The sequence below is a fragment of the Molossus molossus genome, unplaced genomic scaffold, assembly GCF_014108415.1.
Source record: "Molossus molossus isolate mMolMol1 unplaced genomic scaffold, mMolMol1.p scaffold_m16_p_11, whole genome shotgun sequence".
Classification (NCBI taxonomy): Eukaryota; Metazoa; Chordata; class Mammalia; order Chiroptera; family Molossidae; genus Molossus; species Molossus molossus.
In genome coordinates this window covers 76,813,472-76,834,963 of record NW_023425346.1, presented here as the reverse complement: position 1 = coordinate 76,834,963, position 21,492 = coordinate 76,813,472, and the positions used below count along the sequence as shown (strand labels likewise).

General features: G+C 46.5%; 2 protein-coding genes across 5 annotated transcripts in view; both read left to right on the top strand.

Moving 5' to 3' along the window:
• METAP1D (methionyl aminopeptidase type 1D, mitochondrial) overlaps positions 1-8,825 on the top strand; it is an 89,055-nt gene extending 80,230 nt beyond the window's left edge. For all 3 annotated transcript variants that reach the window (XM_036254310.1, XM_036254311.1, XM_036254312.1), the window contains exons 7-10: positions 5,651-5,748; positions 7,251-7,298; positions 8,189-8,267; positions 8,398-8,825. In XM_036254310.1, the coding sequence (XP_036110203.1) occupies positions 5,651-5,748; positions 7,251-7,298; positions 8,189-8,267; positions 8,398-8,476 (304 nt within the window). In that variant the 3' untranslated portion in view covers positions 8,477-8,825. The remainder of the gene's footprint in view (positions 1-5,650; positions 5,749-7,250; positions 7,299-8,188; positions 8,268-8,397) is intronic.
• Positions 8,826-13,511: 4,686 nt separating this feature from the next.
• DLX1 (distal-less homeobox 1) lies at positions 13,512-16,353 on the top strand. 2 transcript variants are annotated; one of them, XM_036254885.1, is made up of 3 exons: positions 13,512-14,024; positions 14,697-14,896; positions 16,022-16,353. In XM_036254885.1, exons 1-3 carry the CDS (start codon positions 13,712-13,714, stop codon positions 16,274-16,276), a joined length of 768 nt encoding a protein of 255 aa, XP_036110778.1. In that variant the 5' UTR covers positions 13,512-13,711; the 3' UTR covers positions 16,277-16,353. The 2 variants fall into 2 exon arrangements, with proteins under 2 accessions (XP_036110778.1, XP_036110779.1); XM_036254886.1 differs by lacking the exon at positions 14,697-14,896 and having other exon boundaries at positions 13,712-14,024; positions 16,022-16,098.
• Positions 16,354-21,492: the final 5,139 nt, after the last annotated feature.

Here is a 21,492-nt window from a genome sequence, read left to right as displayed (position 1 = left end):
TTAATGCATATCTCACTATCTTACTGTCCATGAATATAATAGAAATGAATTCAAAATGCAGCTTTATTTTTGCAAATGGGATGAGTCGATAGATGTACCTCATATTTTTGAACACCTAGGGTTCAACAAATTTACTGGTGGTGCTCTTGCATTTTAACAAAATTTATTCTTCAGTGGAAGGGGCAGAGAACACTAGATTCTTATTCAAGCATTCTACGGAGCTCTGCATTCATGGCTGTGTCTAAAGGGCATGTCAGCCTTTGATTCTCTCTGAGAGGTAATTATCCTTTTCCTGTCACGGAACAACAAATGATAGCTAACTACAGAGGCACATTTGCAGTAGTCACATTCATCAACTGCAGAAAAAAAAATTCAATTTAATTGTGCAACACAGCTGCACATGGGCTTTTGAGCATTTCTGTTGTTCTCCCTGTCTCGCTATTCCTCCCTCCAGATCTATTTTTTAAACTTTTTTTCTGGTTATTTTTTCCCCTTTTTGTCTCTTCTTCCATTTTTACTCTCTGTACTTTCTTGTTAAAGTAATTTTCCTTTGTGGCTCTCATTCTTTTTTCCCCATTGAAGGCTATGAATGTAGAAAATTATCACAATTACTCATATAATTGAGCCTCTTTGTAGCAAGTGCAACTCCAGTAGCCTTTCTCCATCATGAAAATGGTTTCATTATAGGGTTTTTCATATTCTCTGACACCATCTACACAGAGGAACAGGCGTGCAGATGAGATGTACTAGGAACAGGCTGGATCAGTAAGGTCACAGTAGGAATAATTAGCTCTGCTATGGAAAGAGCATCTAGGCCTTTTACTGCTACATAAATGTACTGTCCGTGGCTTTTAGTCACAAAAAAACTTACTAACAAATGGAGCTCCCGCCTACTACTTTGAAAAAAAGATTTGTATCAACACTACAATTTTCCATCATTAAGACTAATAACACAGAGCCTAGTATACATCAAGGGGAATAAAAAGAAAAATCTCACATTCAAGTGGCGGCTGGGTGCTGACCTTTGTTCCCTTTTTTTGTGTACGACTTAACTGTTTACAAAAAGGAGCCACACGCCACACCAACATGCAGGTGAATTCCAGCTAGTACTAGCAAAGCCTAGCATTCAGTCGGAAAATCTGATAAATCTCCATGTAGGATAATGCATTTCATTACATATTCACTACATTAATTCTGGATACATTAAAAAAAAAAAGGTAGAATTGAAAGTGACATTGGATTTTAGCTATTTAGATGCAAAGGTCAGTTTTCACAGAGTATGAATTTGCATGTACCAGCTTCTTTGAAAACCAGATCAGTCCCAACAACAGCACTTACAAAACTATGTAAAAAAGACAATGAACATTTTACTTTTACCCTAATACATTTCATTGTTTAGAAGGTTTATGTCTGTCACCAGACAGGAAACTGGCCCAGATTCTAACAAATATTTGCTCTAATGGGTTAAGGCACTGTTTCTGGACATCTATTATTTCACCTTTTCTTATTCAGGCAAACTCTCACGGGAGTAAATAAACAAGCAATCTCCACCTTTATGCCAAAAGTACTTGGAACCATTACAGACCTAAGGTTTACAAACATCTTCAGTTTATTTTAAGATATTCATTATGTTTTGTATAGCCTCCCTCTACTGATACAGCATGAAAAGAACACTCAAGCATCTTTTATTAGTATTCTGTTACCAAAAACCTAGTGATCTTTATAGGAAATTTTTTAATTCTCTAAAACCTAAAGGATAGGATGATATTTGAAAAAGTATTGCCCACTATAGTTTAATGAAAAGAGTCCTTCTCTGTGTGTCCTTTTGTTTCATGAGGGCTAGTGATCTTTAGGTTACAGTGTGTTATTATCCTCACTGTAGCTCCCTTTGCTTCAAAATATTCCTAAATCTGTATTTTCATAATTATCTCTGGATGGTATACTGTGTACATCTGAGAACACTGTGAAGGTGTAAATTCATGCATCACAAATATGTGACAGTTCAATCAAAAATAATTTAAACTTATACTTGTAAATGTCATGATGAAAGTATCAATAAATGGTTTTTAATGTTTAATTCATAAGTATATGTTTTGATATTAATTTAGAAGAATATAAAGCAGATTTTGAAAAATAATCTCTTTCTATTAGATTATGCACATTTAAACAATAAGTGGCTCAGGCAAAATAAGTCATTTTAATGTCATCTGTGATGGATTTTTCTTGACAGCTACTGTAAATTACAATTATACTGCTTCTCTTTGCACATGAAAGTAAGCATTGCAATAAATTATCTTTTATTTTAATCCATCATGTCTGCTTTTCAGAAACAGAAAACCTCAAATAAAAGTTCAGGACTATTGTAAGAAAAATACAGTAATTTGTGATCCAGTTTGAAACAAAAAATATGTACTACTCTTTTGGAAAGCAGTTACTGGCTTTCAAAAATATTACTGATTATCCTTAAGCATTCCTTGTCATTAGAGGGGATCCTTGGACGTGCGCATTCCTTCATTAAAAGACTACTGCTTAAAATTAAAATCCGGAAACATTAAGCTAAAATTTTATAACTTAGAAAATCAGGTGCCATTCAAAATCTGTTAATTAGAGATGCTAGCATTTAGAGAAAAGTACTGTTTATAGGATTCATATAAAAATGGTAATAAAACTATTTCCATGTGCATTTTTATTTTGTGAGAAGAGTATGTACTTAAATATAGTACTCCTCTGCCTTCTTGGGGAATATATTCTTAGTCATAAAAAAATGTAGTTAAAATATATTAAGAATTTTAATTTATCCAGACAATACTTCAATTGAGGAAAACTGCCTCATGAAAAGGAATTAAACTAAAGAAAATGGTCACAAGATAAAATTCCTTAAGAGAGATTTTTCTTTCAGCTATAAACTATAACTGAAACGTGAACTATAATAATACAGTATAATTTAAAAGTGAGTTCATAAACTACTTTGTTTTTTGGGTTTTTTTTGTGGTACGTGCCCCTAGCAGGAACCGAACCCAGGACTCTCTGATCCGCAGGCCGATGTTCAACCATTGAGCAAAACTGGACAGGGCCATAAACTACTTTGATACGTCTTCTTCTCTCCCCTCCTCCCTCTCCCTAAATATTCCATGCACAGGGCTTAAAATCATAAATGTACTCAGGCTCATGTAGATGCACCCTGATGTCTGAGAAGAGTTTTAGTTAGAAAAATAATCAGAAGAGCTAATACCAGGACAGTTCTTTGTAGTAGAATTCAGCAAAAAGAAGATGAAATGTCCAGGGCAAGAAGACCCTTGTGCTCAGAAATGGGTCATGCCATATGATAGCTGGTGTTTGGCACCCCTGTGTACCCAGCTGTGCCCATGTTCCCTAACACACCAGTCAAGAGAAGCACACATGCTCCACCTTCCCATGCCACGATTAGCATTACCAGTTCTTACTTTCATGTTAGAGTGGAATTTGCTACTACAAGTCACTTGGCTTGTCTCTGTGAAGTTAGATTTAAACCCTAGAATTAGGTAAATACTCTTTTGCTTCCCATGTATTCCAAAATAATAGAAGGGGTGAGCTTTTACATAGCATTTGGAACATTGGTGAGATTTTTATCCTATTTAGACCCTGTAGATATGTTTTAAAGAGCTAACTACCGATCCAAAAGGAAAATACTCTGAAAAGCAGATGGAAGGGTATACCTAGCTCCTGGGAATCAAGCATTGAGATGAGTGCTCAACCAAGGAACTGAAGGAAATGTGTCCTGTTCTTTTCACGTGGCTGTGAAATCCTCTGATCTTTGCATCCGTGACATATCCATTCTATGATATGCCTATGACCAGAAGCTCCAGCAGGATCCAGGCAGTAAATGGTTATAGGAGAATGCACTCAGATATCTTTAGCCACCTAGTAATTGCACAGCTTCTTTTATGAAGAGGAAAGAGAGGTGTGATGGGGAAGGGACCCAAAGTATTTTTTCAGAGTGGTCTTTCTTCCTCTCCTCTCATCGGAAATTAAAATGAAGATTGCCATTGTAACACACATTTAAGATGTAGCTGTGATGCCTGCCAATCAGTTAGAGCCTTTTAAAAAGATCTCTTTTTTTTTTTTAAAGAAAAGAAAATAGGAGAACAGTTTATATTGACTGCTCTTAGAATCATTATTTTTTGAAACTGAGGTAACAAAATTTACAGGTTTAGGTAGAGCCCATTTTTGTAAAAAAAAAATCTAGATCATTGATTCTTGTTTAATAACATCTCTTCCACCCACTATTCACTCTCCATCCTCAGTTTCTATTCAAAAATTGTGTGGAACGAATAGAAAAGCCTTGGGAAACGTGTTTAACTTATTGCCCAAAGTGCAAAGACACACAGAAATAACCGTAAAGTACAACTTAGGTAACAACCTTGACTTATCATTTCTGTCCTCAGCACATTCTTAGCTTACTTATTTCTGTGTTATCAGCTACCAGGAAATTAAACCTGAATGAGAGTCTGCCCATCTGCTATGTATAGTGACATTCGATATTTTACAGGTCTGGAGATGAAGGTTAAAAATATTGAGAGAAAAGTATATCAACATGCATGCTCATGCTCATAAAGTTTCTGGCTAAATGCCTTTGAGTTCATATTAAACTAAATGAAGGGTCTTTTGGAAACTCCAGTTTGAGGTCTCAGAGCTTTGGTTTTGTTAATAATTTAACAAAATTGTAAATCCCAATCCATTGTTATGGTTAGAGTTCAGGCACTATGCCTTTCATCCACATGAAAATATACATTGTTAATGATATATATGTTCTTATCTTATGTCACTCCCAGAAATAAAACATGCACACCTAATTTCTTGCATGTACAACAATTTCTTAACCATGTAGGTGAAGATTTTAGGGTTGGGGTACATGGAATATGATGGAACCAAAATGATTTGGATGTGGAAACAACTAATGACACATTAAGAATTAGGAATCATAATACTAGTTTTTCTTAAGCATCACAGTGATTAAAAAGCATTCTTTATTATTCCTGATAATGGTGTAGGTCTTGAGGGGAAATTTTTAATGACACAAAGTTTTGGAGTGTTTCAAGAATATGGACAAAGCAGATTTGACCTTTGTGTGAGTGTCTTTTTGCAAAATGTATCATGTTTTGAAATAGACCAGAATAATGGAACTATAGAAGTAAGAAATAGAAAGTCACATTTCTAGGCTATAATTTTTTTCCTCTGTTTGGTTCCCAAATCAGTAGTAATTTGCACAGTCTTTTTGTGAAACCGTATACATACCAGACAGGTTTTTATAACCTGCATTATATATATACACATGTGTCTTTGTTATATTGATCTACATGTGTGTGCATACACACTCACTTGGTGTCTAAAAGTGGTCTTGTTTGAATGCTATACTAAGGTCAATGAAGCAAACTACTGTGTTAGATACATACCTTTTTTCTTCATTTATCCAAAGGGAGTTTTATAAGCAATGGCAAAAAAAACCCCTTAGTTTATTCCAGAATAATAAGAACATATTGTTACTATCTGATTCTAAATATAAGTAATTTTTTCTTTTTCATAGAATATTTTTAAATGACTTTGTTTTATTTGTGTATGCATTAAGAATGTATCTAATTTAATTAAATATTTTATTTGGTTACTTTTAAAGCCACATAACTCATCAGAATGGTTTGCAAGTCTGTCCACATTTTGTGGGACATGGGATAGGATCTTACTTTCATGGACATCCAGAAATTTGGCACCATGGTAAGAAAGTTAATTTGGGAACTGTTTGTTGAATGGAATCAGTATAAGGCAGTTTTGCTCCTGAAGCTCTAACTTTGAATCCACATTTTATCATCATTCTGTGTGTGTGGATTCAAAATTAGAATGCAAAGGGTACTTAATCATAACCAGCATATCACTATGTTACTGGATTAGAACCCAGTAGTTTCTATCCCAAAATCAGATTTATTTTGCTTTTTGTCTTCTCTTGAGGAGTGATGGCTGGAAGGCAGAAGGAGCATTTTGTCTAGGAAAAGTTACTGAAAACAAAATGCTACTGCATCAGTGTCCCAGCAGTGTGCACATATGACTGTTTTCTGTTTTCCTCTTTTCTACCCCCTTCTCTAACTGCTGACTGTTGTGGTTAAACTTCAATACATCCTACACAGCGATGACAGCTGATGTATTTAGCAGCATGTACTCTTTAGTGATTTCTAGATTATACTCACCCTGTGTTCCTTCCCCAGAATCTCCTGTTTTTTACTGCCTGGGTATGTACCCTAGAGTGGGAAGGCAGGGGTGGGCCACAAGGCAGTGGGGCGGGGGGGGGGGGTAGGAGGCAGTTCTTTGAAGTGCCCTGGAGACTAAAGGACCCTGTGCAGGTGTGCACCCCCCTTGGGGGCTTCGGGTGGGAGCATTCCCTGGAGAAACTACTGCCTAGAACCCATCTCCTGGGAGATCCCTAGAGAAGCAACAGGTCAGAACTCTTTTTTTTTTTTATCCTCACCCAAGGGCATTTTTGCATTTATCTTCAGACTGAGTTGGGGGGGGGGGGGCATTGATGTGAAGATACATCGACTGGTTGCCACCCACAGGGCTGCAACCAGGCCAGGAACAAACTGCAACCAAGATACATGCCCTTGGCAGAACTGAACCTGGGACTCTCTGGTCCATAGTCCTATGCTCTAACCGCTGAGCCAAACTGGCCAGGGCAGGTCAGAACTCCTCATTTTGACCAAAGAGCCTCACCTGAGGTCCAAAGGGAGCACAGAAAGGGCCTCTTAGACATGCACCCATCCAGAACCAATACTTGGAATTATTTGAGGTCACCCCTGACCTTGCCTGCTACTGCAACCTGCACCCCAGGTGTCTGTCTTCCCTCTGCATCTGTTCCCCAAGATGTCTTTCTCTTTGGGGTGGGGTGGATCACAAGGCCCAGGTCCCAGCAAATCCAGGAGACCACATAGCAAATGGCCAGAGCAGCAGGGGGATCCTGTCAAGTGTCTAAAATACTCAGCTGCCCCTGCTAGACCTTGACTCCAAGTGCAGAAAGTGCAAAGGCTGAGACCCAGGAGCCCTGTATTTAACCCCTGGTTGTTAGCCAGCACCCAGGATTCTAGAAACCTCTACGCTCCCTCTATCTCAAAAGAAAACAATTTAAAGTACCAAGTTTTTTTGAGCAGCTGAACCCCTCTAATTCTGTTTCTCCTTCTCTCCGTTTCCCATTCCCACTCCTTCTACCCTCCCCCCCCCCTTTTTTCCAGCAAATGACAGCGATCTACTCATGGAAGAGGGAATGGCCTTCACCGTAGGTCAGTGCGGGAACTCCTCTGTAGAGAGCCATGGCTTTCCCAGCAGAAGCAGCAGCACTGGCCTAGGCCAGGCAGTCCCGTGAAGGACTGATACAGCCAATCAGCATAATGAAATAATTCAGATGCATAGTAAATCTGATTAAATAATATCCTCGAGCCCATCTTCCTAAATCAGATACTTACCAACACATTTAGGAAAGGCAGCCCTCCAACCTCTAATTCTGTTACCAACATAATGTGATGTTTGGATTTTGGGGGTGTGTGTGTGTATGGGTGTGTGTGCTTTCCTTAACACCCAGTAACAAGAGGCGATTATGTCCCTTGCTCCCTATCAGCATGTGGCATATTATACTCTCTGGCCACCCATTCCTGGCTGATCATGTGATTGGTGTCACCACCAAATTTCAATCACCTAAGACCCTGAAGGCATCACGTTTCTTACTGTGGGACTTAATGGAGAAGCAATTAGAGTGAAATAAGAAAATTGTTATTTGCTGATTAATGAACATTTTGAGCATGTTTTAAAAATTCAAATATTTTTAAAAACTCACTGGTATTTATAAGAGGGACTGGTGTTTGGATGGTTATTAACCACAGGGTCCTAATTAAGGCTTGATTAAAATGCCCTTTTTCCTCTAAAAAATTACAAACTAGGCAACTTCATACATTTTGAATGCAGTAACGTTTCCTCTCCCTACTGTTTAGTTTGTAGTATACTATATAAGCAACATCAATTATCAACCCTTGCAATGTGACAACATGAACCCATGGGGGGGAGTACTTGAGAGGAGGGGAGAGAACCTTCATATTCTCTTTTTTGATAATCAGTGGAAACAATGTTTGACAAAAATTTGATTAGATCACTGCAGTAAATATCTTCCCTCTTACAGAGCCAATCATAACCGAGGGATCCCCTGAATTTAAAGTCCTGGAGGATGCGTGGACTGTGGTCTCCCTGGACAATCAAAGGTGTTTGCTTTTTGCCTCGTTGCTTTTCAACTTTTTGAGAAGGGAAGGTTTCTCCGACGGCGCGCTAGAGAGCTGCGCTCCCGGCTCCGCCGGCACTAGCGCCAGCCCTGACCAGTGCCTTGTGTTTCAGGTCCGCCCAGTTCGAGCACACAGTTGTCATCACGTCGAGGGGCGCGCAGATCCTGACCAAATTGCCCCACGAGGCCTGAGGAGCGGCCCCAAGGTCGCAGAGGCTGGGAGCCTTTTCTCCTAAATTACTGATATAAGTTGGATAACTTTTAGAAGAAACGGGCTGACGGCTAGTCGCGCAGTAGCTTACCTAGTACCTAGAAGCGTCATGGAAAACCCGGTGGGGATTAGGAGCAGTTGGGAACGCAGATCTGAAGTCCTGCGTGTCGACGCGGCTACGGAGAGACTGGTCGTGGCGCGGGGCTCAGCATCCTAACTCGGGAAACATTTCTGGAGGGGAAATGGGACTCCCTCGTTTGGAAGACCAGGGATTCCTAGAGGTGCATGGTTTTCTCTTTCCCTTGTCTTGACTCTGCCCAAGTAAAAACCTTTCACCTCTCAAACCCATTGTGTCTGAGCTCCTTGTCTCTGACAATTACTAGCGGGAGTTGGTTAATTTTTGAGTTTCTGAACTTTTCACATGCCCGTGCCTAAAGAAAAACCCGAGCCCAGCTGTTAGCTGAATTATTTTTTAAGTCATTATTTTCCCGTTGTGAATCCTACACTGGCTGGCGCTTGGGCGCTGGAAGAGGCCAGCTGCTCCCCAGCCCTTCCGGTTCTTTCCCCTTTCTAGCGGCTTTGCGCTAAAAAGATCATCCCGAATGGAGTGGTTGATTACAAACAGTTCTTTGCCTGAGGACCCACGGGCCTGGACCTTCTGCAGGGCTCTACCAATCTGAAAACACGACTTTCTGGTCCCCAGCACTCATCCTGCCCTGTGGTGCCATCCCAGATGTTACTTTTGCAAGACCCTACGCGCGCGCGCACTAAACCGTTTGTTGCACTAGGTATTGAAGCATGAGCCCCAGGCTAGTGTAGCCCCTAAACTGACCTTCCCCCATACTGGCCGCCTTCAGACCGCGCTCTAGCGCTGGAGACCCAGAGAGTCCCAGCAAGAAGAAATCGGGGAACTTTTTAGGGCAAGGGCCTAGTTGGTGGAATGGAGTGGTGAGTTGCACTCCAGTTCAGCCTGCCCAAAGCTCCACCTGCTTCAGGAGCAGAAAATTCAAGGATCCACATTCCTGTCCCGAGACCCATTCCTGCCTAGAGTACCTTCCCTTTCCTTGCGTTAGCTCCCCAGGACCTGTTCACACCTGGGATCAGGCGTGGAGAGACGTTGGGCCTCTAGCAGGCCATGTAGAAAGTATCTGCCCTCTGGTCATGGTTTTAGAGAGAAGTCCGGTTAGGGTGTCCTTTAAGTCAGTGGTTGTGCTAACTCTTGTTTCTACTGAAGCAGGTTTTACAAAGTTGCTATCCACTAAATATAGCTTGGCTGGAGAGTACCAAGCAAATGTAGGGCACCTGTAGTTGCCATGATAAATGTCCTCTGTGACTGAGTCCCAAGAGTTAACTCCTCTCTGTGACATGGTGGTGGGGAAAGAGATAGGAAACTGAGACCAATGAGCATGGTGGGAAGTGTTCAGTTCAATCTTTTCCCTGCAATTGGGATTCTCCTGGGCATCATCCAACCCCTCTGGCTCTCTTTCTTTTTGTCCAGTGATGGGGGATTTGGGGGGGGGGGGGGATTATTCTAATTCTAGTGGATCTCAGAGCTGGAAAAGACAAGGAAGGTGTTGAAGATTTACAAGGTTCATAGAAAAACATTTGGGACCTTAGAGTTAGCAAAGCAAAGGCCTAGAGACCGAGGCTGCTGCACCTGAAAAATTCAGAGTCTCTAGAGAGGAGGAAGGCCCAGATATCCTTGGGAGAAGTTAGCCTGAGAATGACTTCACTTCTCTCCTAAAGCAGTAGGATTGTAACAATTACCTGTATCTTGTCTACAGATCAGGTTTCCCAAGAATAATTTTATTAGGACCACAGGATTTTACCAACCACTGGGATAACACGCTGCTTGTGCAGCAATTATTCCAAGGTGGAGGTATTTATGGGACAGGTTTATAACCTCATTTATTAAAGTTTAAACATTGTACATTTATGTGTGTGCGTGTGTATACCAACACCAGGCAATACTCTGCAGTTCCATAGGAAACAAACTTCATTTAGAACGAACTCCCGTTTAACATGCTTTGAAGTTGAAGTTAGGAAGCAGATTTTAAAATACCTTGCCCACTCTCCGCCCCTCACCCCTGCCAACTTAATTGGCTCCAAACCTCACCCAGCGCGGCCGGGATTCCAGCCCAGCGTGGCTACAGCTACCACCACCAGGCGCCAGTCCTGCAGTGGTGTCTCCAAGAGATTGTACTCGCAATCCGGGATTTTCGGGATAAGTGAGAGAGTTTTATTTTTTTTAGAGTTGGGACAGGCAGATATCTAATCAAACCGGTGTTTCAGAACAGGTGTCGCCTTAGCGGTGTGGGGTGTAAGGGTTCACAGAGCAGAGATAAGATCGAACGTTGAGAAGCTGGCCAAGGCCCGAGTCTCCGCGCCCGAGGGCCCCGGGCTCAGCCTCTGTAACTGCTTCTCTGGGTCTAAGAAATAATTCCAGAATATAGACACTCGCTCGTCCACAATAATTCATTTGTAAAATAAGCAAGGCTCTGAAACCGTGTCCCGAGGGGGCGCATGCGGGTCTTTTGTTCCCCGAAGCCAGCCCCGTCCACTGCTCTGAGAATGGCTTGGATTCCCACTCCAGATGTGGTCGGAGAGAGAGCCCTGGAGACCGTCGCGACCTGTGGCAGCCTCTCTCCCTTTCCCCCGTCCTGTAGTTATCTGGAATAAACTGGCCCTGGGTGGCCCATCCGTCGGGTTTCCTCACGCGTTGCCCTGAGCACTTGGAGCTGCCAACCCCGCTTCCCTCAGTCCCAAGCCCAACCCCGCGCCAGCCACGGCGATCACTTACGTGGTCAGGGCCCCGTAAGGCGCGCGGCAGACCAGGGGCCCAGGCGGCATCCGTGCTGCTGTGCTGGGAGCACCACACCACGCTCCACACCCTGCTCTATACCCCAAAACAGGCGCTAGGAAGGAGCAATTAAAACCACAAGTGCAACACGGAAATCAAGAGTCCAGCAGCTCCGGGAGTTGTCTGGTAGCAGAGTCCTTAGCTGTTGGTGCTACAAAGTATCGCCGTGTGGTTGGGTGATTAAGAAGGGGGGGGGGGGTCTTTTTAAACGTTGGCAAAGCCGTTATTGGTTTGGAGGATCGGTGTGGGGTTTTGTTTTGTTTTGTCTTTGTTTTTGTTTTTGTTTTTGCTCCAACCACACTGCCTGAAATATTTCTACCCCCAACATCATGTCCTTAAACCAAAGGAGAGGAATTCCGCGGGCAGCAGCTGCTGCTACTGAAGTTAAGAAAGAGAGAAGCCCCTTCCACTAATATCTGTAACGACAGCATCGATGTAATTTGTTTTGAATGTTCATTTTTATTGGTGTTCCTTCTGCCAAAATGTGCTTGATTACAGAGGTTTGTCCTGTGATCATTGCGCACTCCAGACGGGGGAAGGTGCATGGGCGAAGGTTCAGCTCAGGCCAGATCAAATCTCGAGCTGTTTAATGCTGAAAGGCTGTATGTTGCTATTAGTGTTAAATATATGGCTAATTATGCGTATGAAAATTAAACATCAGTGTTATGCTAATGGGGCGCCTTCAGCTGCGGATCTGAGCACTTGAGACTACCATTTAATCAAATGAATCAGTAACTAATACATCTGCACGTGTGAACTTTCACAAGATCATTTCCCTGTTCCCGCCACACCGCTAAATTATGAAAGAAATAATTATCAACACTTTCTAATTACCTAACAAAGTAATTTGGGATTCACCGTGAGGCTGGAGGGATGGGAACTAACAGCCCCTCGAAGGCATCGTGGTTCGAACCACGCCTCGAGGGGGTGGCTGTGTGGTGGTGACAGAGGGGGTGGGGGTGGGGGGGCTTTTGTGCACTTTTCTGTACCTAGCGCCCCAGAAGACAGAAGGTACCTTGGCAGCTTTTGCCTCCACCAGCCCTGCCCCCGGGCCCAGTGGTGCCCGCTTTGACCACTGAAGATGAGGAGGATCCTGGGCGACAATGTGAGACATGTCCACACACAGATATGTGAGCCTACTATTGACCAGGTTTTGCCGCGGGTTTCGGTGTCCCCCAGGACTTCTAAAACCCTGGTGCTCTCGCCAGACCCCAGGTGGCCGGAGAATGACCACCTGGCGTCCGCGGCTCAAGCAGAACTGAGTCCGCCAGATTCTGAGCTCCACTCGGAGCGGCGCCCTAGGGGCGAGTGAGCCCTGGGCGCTCCGCACAGAGGGAGTGGAGAGGGGAGGGGGTGGTGGAGGAAGGTTGGGAGGGGAAGGGGGGTGTTGAGGGTGGAGGGCGGTGCGGTCGCCTTTCCTGGGAGGAGAAGCGCGGGTTCCTGGTTCTTCGCGCGCACTGCTTTAATCAGACCGGTGCAGCCTCGAGCTGGAGTGGCCAGCTGGGCCTGGAGCAATGCGAGCCCGCCCCAGGGAGCGGCGGTGGCGGCGCGGCGGCCGAGTGAGTGAGTTCGCCCGGAGGGCCCCAGATCTCACCCCAGGGATGTGGCAGAGCGAAGGGGCCTCCGAGAGAGCGCTGCTCTAGGCACAAGAAGCTGGGAAGAACGGCGCTCTGTTGCCTGCCTCCAGCGCCCCCCAGTGCGCGACTTCGCGCTCCGGAGGCCGCGGCCAGGCTCCAAAGCTGCCCTAGCTCAGCGCCAGACCAGGTGGCGGCAGCTAGTAGAAGCAGTACCCAGGTCCCCGGTGTTGGAGGTGGGAGGAAGATGGGGATGGTAAGGGGAGGGGAGGGCGGCCGCCGAGTCGCAGGTTATTTTCTGGGAAGTAAGGCGCACCGGGAGGCGGGAGGCCGAAGTGCCGCCGGCCGCGGTAGTCCTGGCTTGGGCTCCGCAGCCCATTGTGCGCCCCACACGGCGTGTTCTGTTGCAGAGGAGCGAGCCCCGGCCGGGAAGTGTGAACTCGTCTCTCCCGAGGCCCGGCCGCCTCGCCCGCTCTAGTCCAGAGGAGCCGAAGCGCCTCGGACCAATCCCCGGTGATTATGCAAGGCAGCGGACCAATCAGCTCCGTCAACTCATGAATATTTATGACCTTGGCTGAGTCAAAGCTTTGAAGCGAGTTTGGGGAGCTCAGCAGCATCATGCTTAGACTTTTCAAAGAGACAAACTCCATTTTCTTATGAATGGAAAGTGAAAAACCCTGTTCCGCTTAAATTGGGTCCCTTCCTGTCCTGAGAAACACAGAGACCCCCAAAAGGAAAGCAGAGGAGAGAGAGAGACCCACACCCAGACCCCGCGAGAAGAGATGACCATGACCACCATGCCAGAAAGTCTCAACAGCCCCGTGTCGGGCAAGGCGGTATTTATGGAGTTTGGGCCGCCCAACCAGCAAATGTCTCCTTCTCCCATGTCCCACGGGCACTACTCCATGCACTGTTTACACTCGGCGGGCCATTCGCAGCCCGACGGCGCCTACAGCTCGGCCTCGTCTTTCTCCCGACCACTGGGCTACCCATACGTCAACTCGGTCAGCAGCCACGCATCCAGCCCCTACATCAGTTCCGTGCAGTCCTACCCAGGCAGCGCCAGCCTCGCCCAGAGCCGCCTGGAGGATCCAGGTACGTGCGCCTGCCCGGGAGAGGGAGACGAAGAGGTACGAAGGGAGAGAGGGAGGGGAGAAGGAAGGGGAGGGAGAGAGAGAGAGAGAAAGGAGGGAGAGGGTGAGAGAGAGGTGGGGTGGGGGTGGTGGGGAGGGCGCCGGAGCAGTGGAGGTTTCGGATATCAATCTATGGATCCTTGTCATAGCAAAGAAAAAATTTTAAAAATCCACCCAACTAAGGACTATCCAGCAAAGGATAAACAAATCCGAGAGCGTCCCCTGGCACTAGCTGGGCCTCTGGGTGGCTCCGTGCGCTGAGCACACAATGCCCCTCTGGAAAACAGAAACCCACATGTGCACGTATTAGTCTCGGTAATTATTTATTGCGTAGCGCTATAAACAATGTATGCAATTAAGGGTAATTAAACCTCAACTACCGCCTGCAAAAACAGCAAACTTTCCCTGCAAAGGCAGGAGCTGCGTGCCTGGCAACTGCCCCAGTCCGCTTGCAGCGGCCCGGGGCCGACCCTTGGATTTTGCGGGACCCTTCCCTGATTTTTCGAGTTTCTCGAGCGTTCTCTCTCTTGGTCCTGCCTTGGCTACCCCACTCGGTAGCCACTCGCTCTGGGCTCCCCACACTAAAGGCTGTCCTTTGCATTAACCAAGGCCCCTGCTTCTGCTGTTCCTCCAGGGGCTGACTCCGAGAAGAGCACGGTGGTGGAAGGCGGGGAAGTGCGCTTCAATGGCAAGGGGAAAAAGATCCGCAAACCCAGGACGATTTACTCCAGTTTGCAGTTGCAGGCTTTGAACCGGAGGTTCCAGCAAACTCAGTACCTAGCTCTGCCCGAGAGGGCGGAGCTCGCGGCCTCCTTGGGACTCACGCAGACGCAGGTACCTCGCTGCTGCCCCACCGTCACGCAGGCTTCCCGCGGCCCGCCTGCGCCCCGAGCTACACATTTTTTGTTGTTGTTGCTCTCTGGCCCTCAGGGTCGGGGAGGACGAAGAGCGAGAGGGAGAGAGAAGGAGAGAGTCCACCACCCCTAGCTCTCCCGATGCCTCTCCTTCCTCCCTCTTTCTCTCTGCCCTTGCTCTCCCGGCACTCTGTATTCCGCGCTGCCTGCCGCGCGGCCCACCAACCCTGGACGACAATCTGATTAGGGCGCAGGGAGGATTTCCCCAGACGTTTTGTTTGGGGATTCTGAAGTCACACGTGCCCGAACAACTGGAACAATAGACTCAGGGCTTAATCCCTTCCTTGCCTTTAAAGTGTGTGGCTAATCACTCAGGGCCTAGGCCCGAGGCTCTGTCTCCCTCCTCCTCCTCTTTCTCCCTGGGCAGGGGGAGGGGAGGTCCTTTCCTCTGCACTCTCACACCTCCCAAGTCCCAGGCCGTGGAGGAGAAGAGGACCTTCCTTCCCTGATTTCTCTAAGATTCCGGGGAGCCTATAGGTGTTTTGACGAAGAATGGCGCGGGTTTCCAACGTTGGGGCCGGGATTTGGAGCAGAACTGGGTAGACAAATAGCCGCTAAGGAAAGGTTGACTTAGGTCCAAATGAAAAGTTTAACAAAACCTTGTGGCTTCCTTGGTCAGCCCCCAACTCATTCAAGGGCAGAAAGGATGACAAAGAGAAGGCGGGTCGCATTGCAAATAAATTTCCTCCACTCCTTTCTTCCACTGGATTCCTTTATTGATGCCCATATTGGAATCGAAGGCTGTATGATGTGCAGGTGCTGCATCTTTCCCAGACGACTGCTAGCCAGGGTTGGGCCGAGTCTCTGGCAGGAGAAGGCCTAAATTCCCGCTCACCCCTCACACCACGCCCCCTGGCTCTCGGAGAGCTGCCCTTGCCGGCCAGTTCTTAGTAGTGGTGGTGGTGATCTGTTCCCCCAGTTGGGAGTTGCCTTTGCGCCCAGTACTAAGGAGCATCGATCGTGTCTTGCTGTCCCACTGCCCCCTTATTTCCCCACAACCTCACAATGAACTTAGCCCAAGTCACGTTGCTGTCCGCTCTTGCAGGTCAAGATCTGGTTCCAGAACAAGCGCTCCAAGTTCAAGAAGCTGATGAAGCAGGGCGGGGCAGCTCTGGAGGGTAGTGCGCTGGCCAATGGCCGGGCGCTGTCTGCCGGCTCCCCACCGGTGCCGCCTGGCTGGAACCCCAACTCATCATCCGGAAAGGGCTCCGGTGGCAGCGCAGGCTCCTACATCCCCAGCTACACGTCGTGGTACCCATCAGCGCACCAAGAAGCTATGCAGCAACCCCAACTAATGTGAGGTTGCCCACCCGTTATGCCTGCCTCTTTCCCTTTTCTCCTGGCCCAGGCCCCTCCCGCCTCCCGGTCCATCCACCCAATTTGTGTGTCCTGGACCTAGAGAAGGGCCCAGCGGGAAAGAAAGGAACAGTGAAGGCAGGACGCCAGCCACCTCCTCAGAGCCCCTGGCTGTCTGGATTGGTTACTTCCCTGGCGCCCACACCCTCTCCTGGGCCGTGCAGTGACAGCAGAGAGAGGTCCCGGAGTTCACATATATCCACGGGAGCTGGAGCAGCAAGATAGCCGGCCGGACCCGACCCTCAACCCTCAGTTGTGTGGGACTATCAGGAAAAAAACAAAAGCAATGTAGAAAAAGCAAAAGCTATTTTCTGTCCTGTCCGTCTCTTGTCTCCTTTCGCTCTGTATTTGTACGCTGACAAGTCGAGGCCCTCCTCTGTCCGCTGTCCTCATTCTGCAACCTCTGAAAAAAGTCACCAGGTCCCAGGAGGGGCGGTCCACCCGGCACCCAGTTCTGGATACTTGGATGTTTTGTTCCTTCAGACCTTTTCCTGGGCCAGCCTAAACATCTGTGTAGCTCATTAGGGAATTGGGGAAAATTGGAGGAAGGGGGGTTTATTTATTGAGAAATGGGCTTCGCCTGAGGCTGAATGTTGTCCAGTGCTCGGTTCTTGTAGGGCATGAGGGATGCACTGTCCAAACATACTGATTACTTTAAACGCACCCGGAAAAATGAATAAGGAGGTCCTGGTGATCTTTAACTTATACAGTAACTTTTGTACTTCGCTGGTATGGAGAGGTTGGTTTTACATGTGCCGAATTAAAAACAAAGAAATGAAGCCAACACAATTTCTCATCTCAAGAAGAACGCTTAGTCTCCTTGCCTGGACAAGAAGGAACATCTGAATTCTCTCCTTAGGGAGAAAGAGAGAGAGAGGACCCATGGGCAGCAGTGAGAAAGCAGGCGGGTGTGAGCGAGGGCCCAAATGCAATGGGCTTTAAAGTAAGATAAAAGCATCTTTACAACAATACCAGAGGCTCAACCAGAATAATGCCAGTCACCACCCTGAACTCAGAGTCTCCAGTGCAGGATCTAATCGCTGTACATATTATTGTTGTTATTAATTATTATCGTTATTATTATTGTTCTGTAAACATGTTGCACAAGCTTAGCTTTTTTCCGTTCCGTTTTGTGTGGCTGTAAAACCTGATGCTTTGTGAAATGAGAATCTTGACATTTTACTTGTGAAATTTGGAAAATGTGATCAGTTGAAATCAACCATGTTTTGTGTTCTCTATGTCAAAGTTTAGTTTTATATTGAGAATGTTAACTTATTGCTTTGTATCTTGGAAAAAAAGAACTTTGTAAATAAGTTATAAAGTTTCTTTGACACAGTAAAATTATGGTTTCGAGAAAGAGCTGCTCTATGGTGTGCTGTGTGAGGGGGTGCTGGGGGCCGGGCCAGGCTTCCACCTCTGGGGATACAACGCAGGGGCAGCGACTCTGACTCCAGACAACGAGGGTAGGATAAGGGGCTAGGCCTGCTGGGACGGTTCTTCTTGCCTAGCGCCTATATCCCGACCGCCAAGGGGTCTGACCCCCACCTGGGTTAGGAGAGTCTCTGGGAAGGAGGATCAGGAACAGGTGCCACATGGCAGAGCCAGGGCTCAGGAACCAAAGGGACTGAGAAGGCCGTCTGAGAGGAGATCAAAGCAGAACTCAAAGACAGCCGGCCTGGGAGATTTGAGTGAACCCCTCCTCCTCCGTAACACACACTTGCCCAGTCACCTTGCGGGAGGCCTAGAAGCCTGGAAACGGAGACCCCCGGCTTTGCCCCTCGCCTCCGTGGGGATCTGGCCTCCGGGCTTCTGCTTGCCCGGAGGGCGCTGGATCTCGACGCGGAAAAGACGCTGCCAGACGCCGGAAAGGGGCCGGAAGGATACGTCTGTCAGGCTAACCCCCAATCAATCAGTGAGCTCCGGGGGACAGTCTCACGGCACCACTGGGGCGCTCTACGGCCACTCCCATCCACAAGGCCCCAAGCACAAGAAGAGGCCCATTCCCGCCTAAGGATCCCGGGCTTTTTCTCTGCGCCTGAGAGAAACAGAGTGGCCAGAGGAGGATCCGGTGGGCGCCGTTGACTCTTTGGAACCAGAGAGCTTGCGGAGTGGAGCCCCCTATCCCAGCCGGAAAGTCTCCAAGCCAGGCCATTAAGGGGGCACCTCCAGTGAACCCCTCAGATCAGTTCGCTCCAGATGAACGTTAGCTGGGAGCAGGTAGAACCACCCTGGCCTCCTCCTTCGCCCGGAGTCCCGGAGTCTCAGCCCTGCCTCAACCCCAGATACCGCAGCTGAGCTGGGGAAGTTTGGGAAAGTTGTGGGCCCCGACGGGCTGCTTTGAGCGATTCCCGCTTTTCTCACAACCGCCTTCCGACACTAGCCCTCCGCCTTTGGGGGACCCTTTGCAGCGCGCGGTGGGGAGCAGAGCGAGGAAGGCAGTGATCTGTGTTGTGACAAGCACCCATTTTTCAATTGGTGCTGGTGAAAGATCAGATGCGCCGGGCTCTTCCGACGCCCTTTGGGAAGGGGAGGGAAAGTGGCGGAGGGGGCGGGGAGGTGGTGGAGAAAGCAGGGAGGTAGTGGGGGATGGAACTCGGGACCTCGAGGCCCTTTTTGGGCCTGGGATTGGGGCTTTTCTTCTCCCGCAGTTTCCCCAGAACCTGGAGCGCTAACGGGGGAACTAAGACCTGGGAGACCAAGATGCGCGCGCAGACCGACCTAGAAGCTGAAAGAGGGAACTGATTGCCCAGGTTGTACTCCTGGCGCCACCGAGACAGGGACCTTCCTGCATTTGACTTGCCTGCAAGATGCGACTTTGCTAGCGGGGAGATTTTGGCAGATTTAACTCACGTGTCCGACTCAGGTTCCTCAGACGGCAGCCAGGGCCCAATGCCTGAAGCCACAGGCAAACTCTATTTGGTCAAGCGGATTTTAATACTTTGAGATATTAGCTTATACTAATTTAATAATCTCTTGCTAACAGTCCAAATAGAGAAATTATTAGTTTTAGCTCAACGAAGGCGGTCTTTAGTTAGGCTCTATTATAATTATAAGCGGTTGTACTTTTAAAAATGTTAATCTCAATATAGGCCTAATTAATGCTGCCTTGTTACTGACAAGTAGTTCATCAAATATCTGATTCAAAGATTTTCATAATGAGTATATTAATTAAACTATGAATAATCTAAAGGTGGTTATATTTAAACAATACCTCATTATAATGATTAAATACTGATTTTGAATATTATGTCTTAACAATTGTCACTTAGAAAACACAACCTTTCCTTATCTATGAGTCTGTAATGGCAAAATGCAATTTTGGGATTTTTCCCCCTTGTTCAAAAAATGTGAACCTCATTTTAAAACACTTCTGAAATAGGTTACACACAGCTTAATGATTATCAAAATGACTCTTTTCTGCAAAAAAAGACCCCAAAGTGCGTGTACAGCTGCAAACCCAAGAGGGTCAGCATCATTTCACTGTATTCTCTTCTTGATTACAAGCCGGGCCCATCAAACACAACATAATTACAGTAATTTCAGGTTTATTTATTCTAATGCAGTTTCCCCATCTCTCTGGTAATTATGAGCAATTTTTTCGCCCAGGGAATCTTTTTGCATTAACAAAAGAGATAACGCACTGAAAGCCAAATTTGCTGTGCATTGAGAAAAGGGGGAAAAAAATCAAATAGGTGCGAGCTGCCATCTCTGCAATTCTCCGGTACCGGAGCCTGCAAATTGCTTGCAGGTGTATGGAGCAAGCTTGTCAATGGCCGGGCCTCCAAATTAGCAAATGCACAGCGTTGAAGTAATGAAGACAGACTTAGCAAAATTGCCAAACAACAGATACCTCTTTAATATCTTCTCTCAGGCGTACTTGCTCAAAAAGGGGTAGGGGTAGAGGTGGAGGGGCAAAAGCAACTATCCAAAGTCCCCTCCTCACTGGTCTTGGGTTTCATAAGCCTGAAACTGAGTGGTCCTGCTACTAGTCTAATTGTGGGAGAAGCCAGCTCCTAACTCTAGGCAACACTTAAAAAATATAAAATGGGAAACATGTTTATATAGTTCCCAGCTTTCTTTTATTAGCTATCATGTTTTATGTTTATGTTTTCTTTTTGGGATCTGCACCTGGGCTTGAACAGATGGCTCTTCAGTCTTTCTTATTCTGCACTAGTTTTAAGAGCCACAAAAAAGTTTTAAAAATCCTCCCACCTATTTGCACAGAAGTACGAACTTATTCTTAGAGTCATTTGATGTAGAAATCTCTCCCCTTGAAGAAATTATCAATTTCTGTCACCAAAAGAAAGCTAGGTCTGGGGGTTGAATATAGAACCTAAGATACTTGATTCCCAAGAAAAACTGAGCAGAATGAAGCAACCCAGGCCTCCTGCTATGTATTTTTTTTTTTTTTTAATCCTGCTCTGCATCTCTTTCATTCTGTATCTTTAAAAAACCGATTTCAGGATTCTCTACTTTTTGTCATCCCACCGAATGGGTTAATCATCCTGAAATCAAAGGCTCAAGCGAACTTTTCTACTCCTGATCCCTCAGGGCCATAGGAACTTCCATCAAATGCAGTACAGAGGGTAAGGGTCTTTCCCTCCCATGACTCAAAGAAATCCTCCTTAGGTTCCCCGCTCCACAACAAACCCCAACTCCACTGTGGACTGCCAAGCGGTTCTAAAGGGTGCTTCCCCAGGCTAAAGAAACATGTCACCCCCACCCACTCCTTTCTTACTTCCCGCCCTCATCCCCCAACCTTCAGGGATTAACACTTCCTGAAACATCAAGTGTTTTTATAAAAAGGAAAAAAAAAATAATCCTGACATCGCTGACAAGAAGTTTTGATGGAAGAATTAGCTGGTGCATACATAATCACTCCCCCACCCTCCTACTCCCGGAGCGGGAGCCGCCGGCGGGCGCAGCTCAGCCTTCCAACCCTCTGAAAAATGAAACCGGTTTCCACCCTTACCTTCTTCAGTGTCAATTTCAGATAATCTGGACACAATCTTTGCTACATCAAATCAAAAGGGTCGAAGGCGGCTTTTGGCTGGGAGAATGACAGGAAAGAAAAAAGAAAAAAAAAAAAAAGAAAAAAAGGAAAAATAGGAAATACAAAACCGACCAAACCAGAGCAAAACAAAACCATAAAACCAAAAA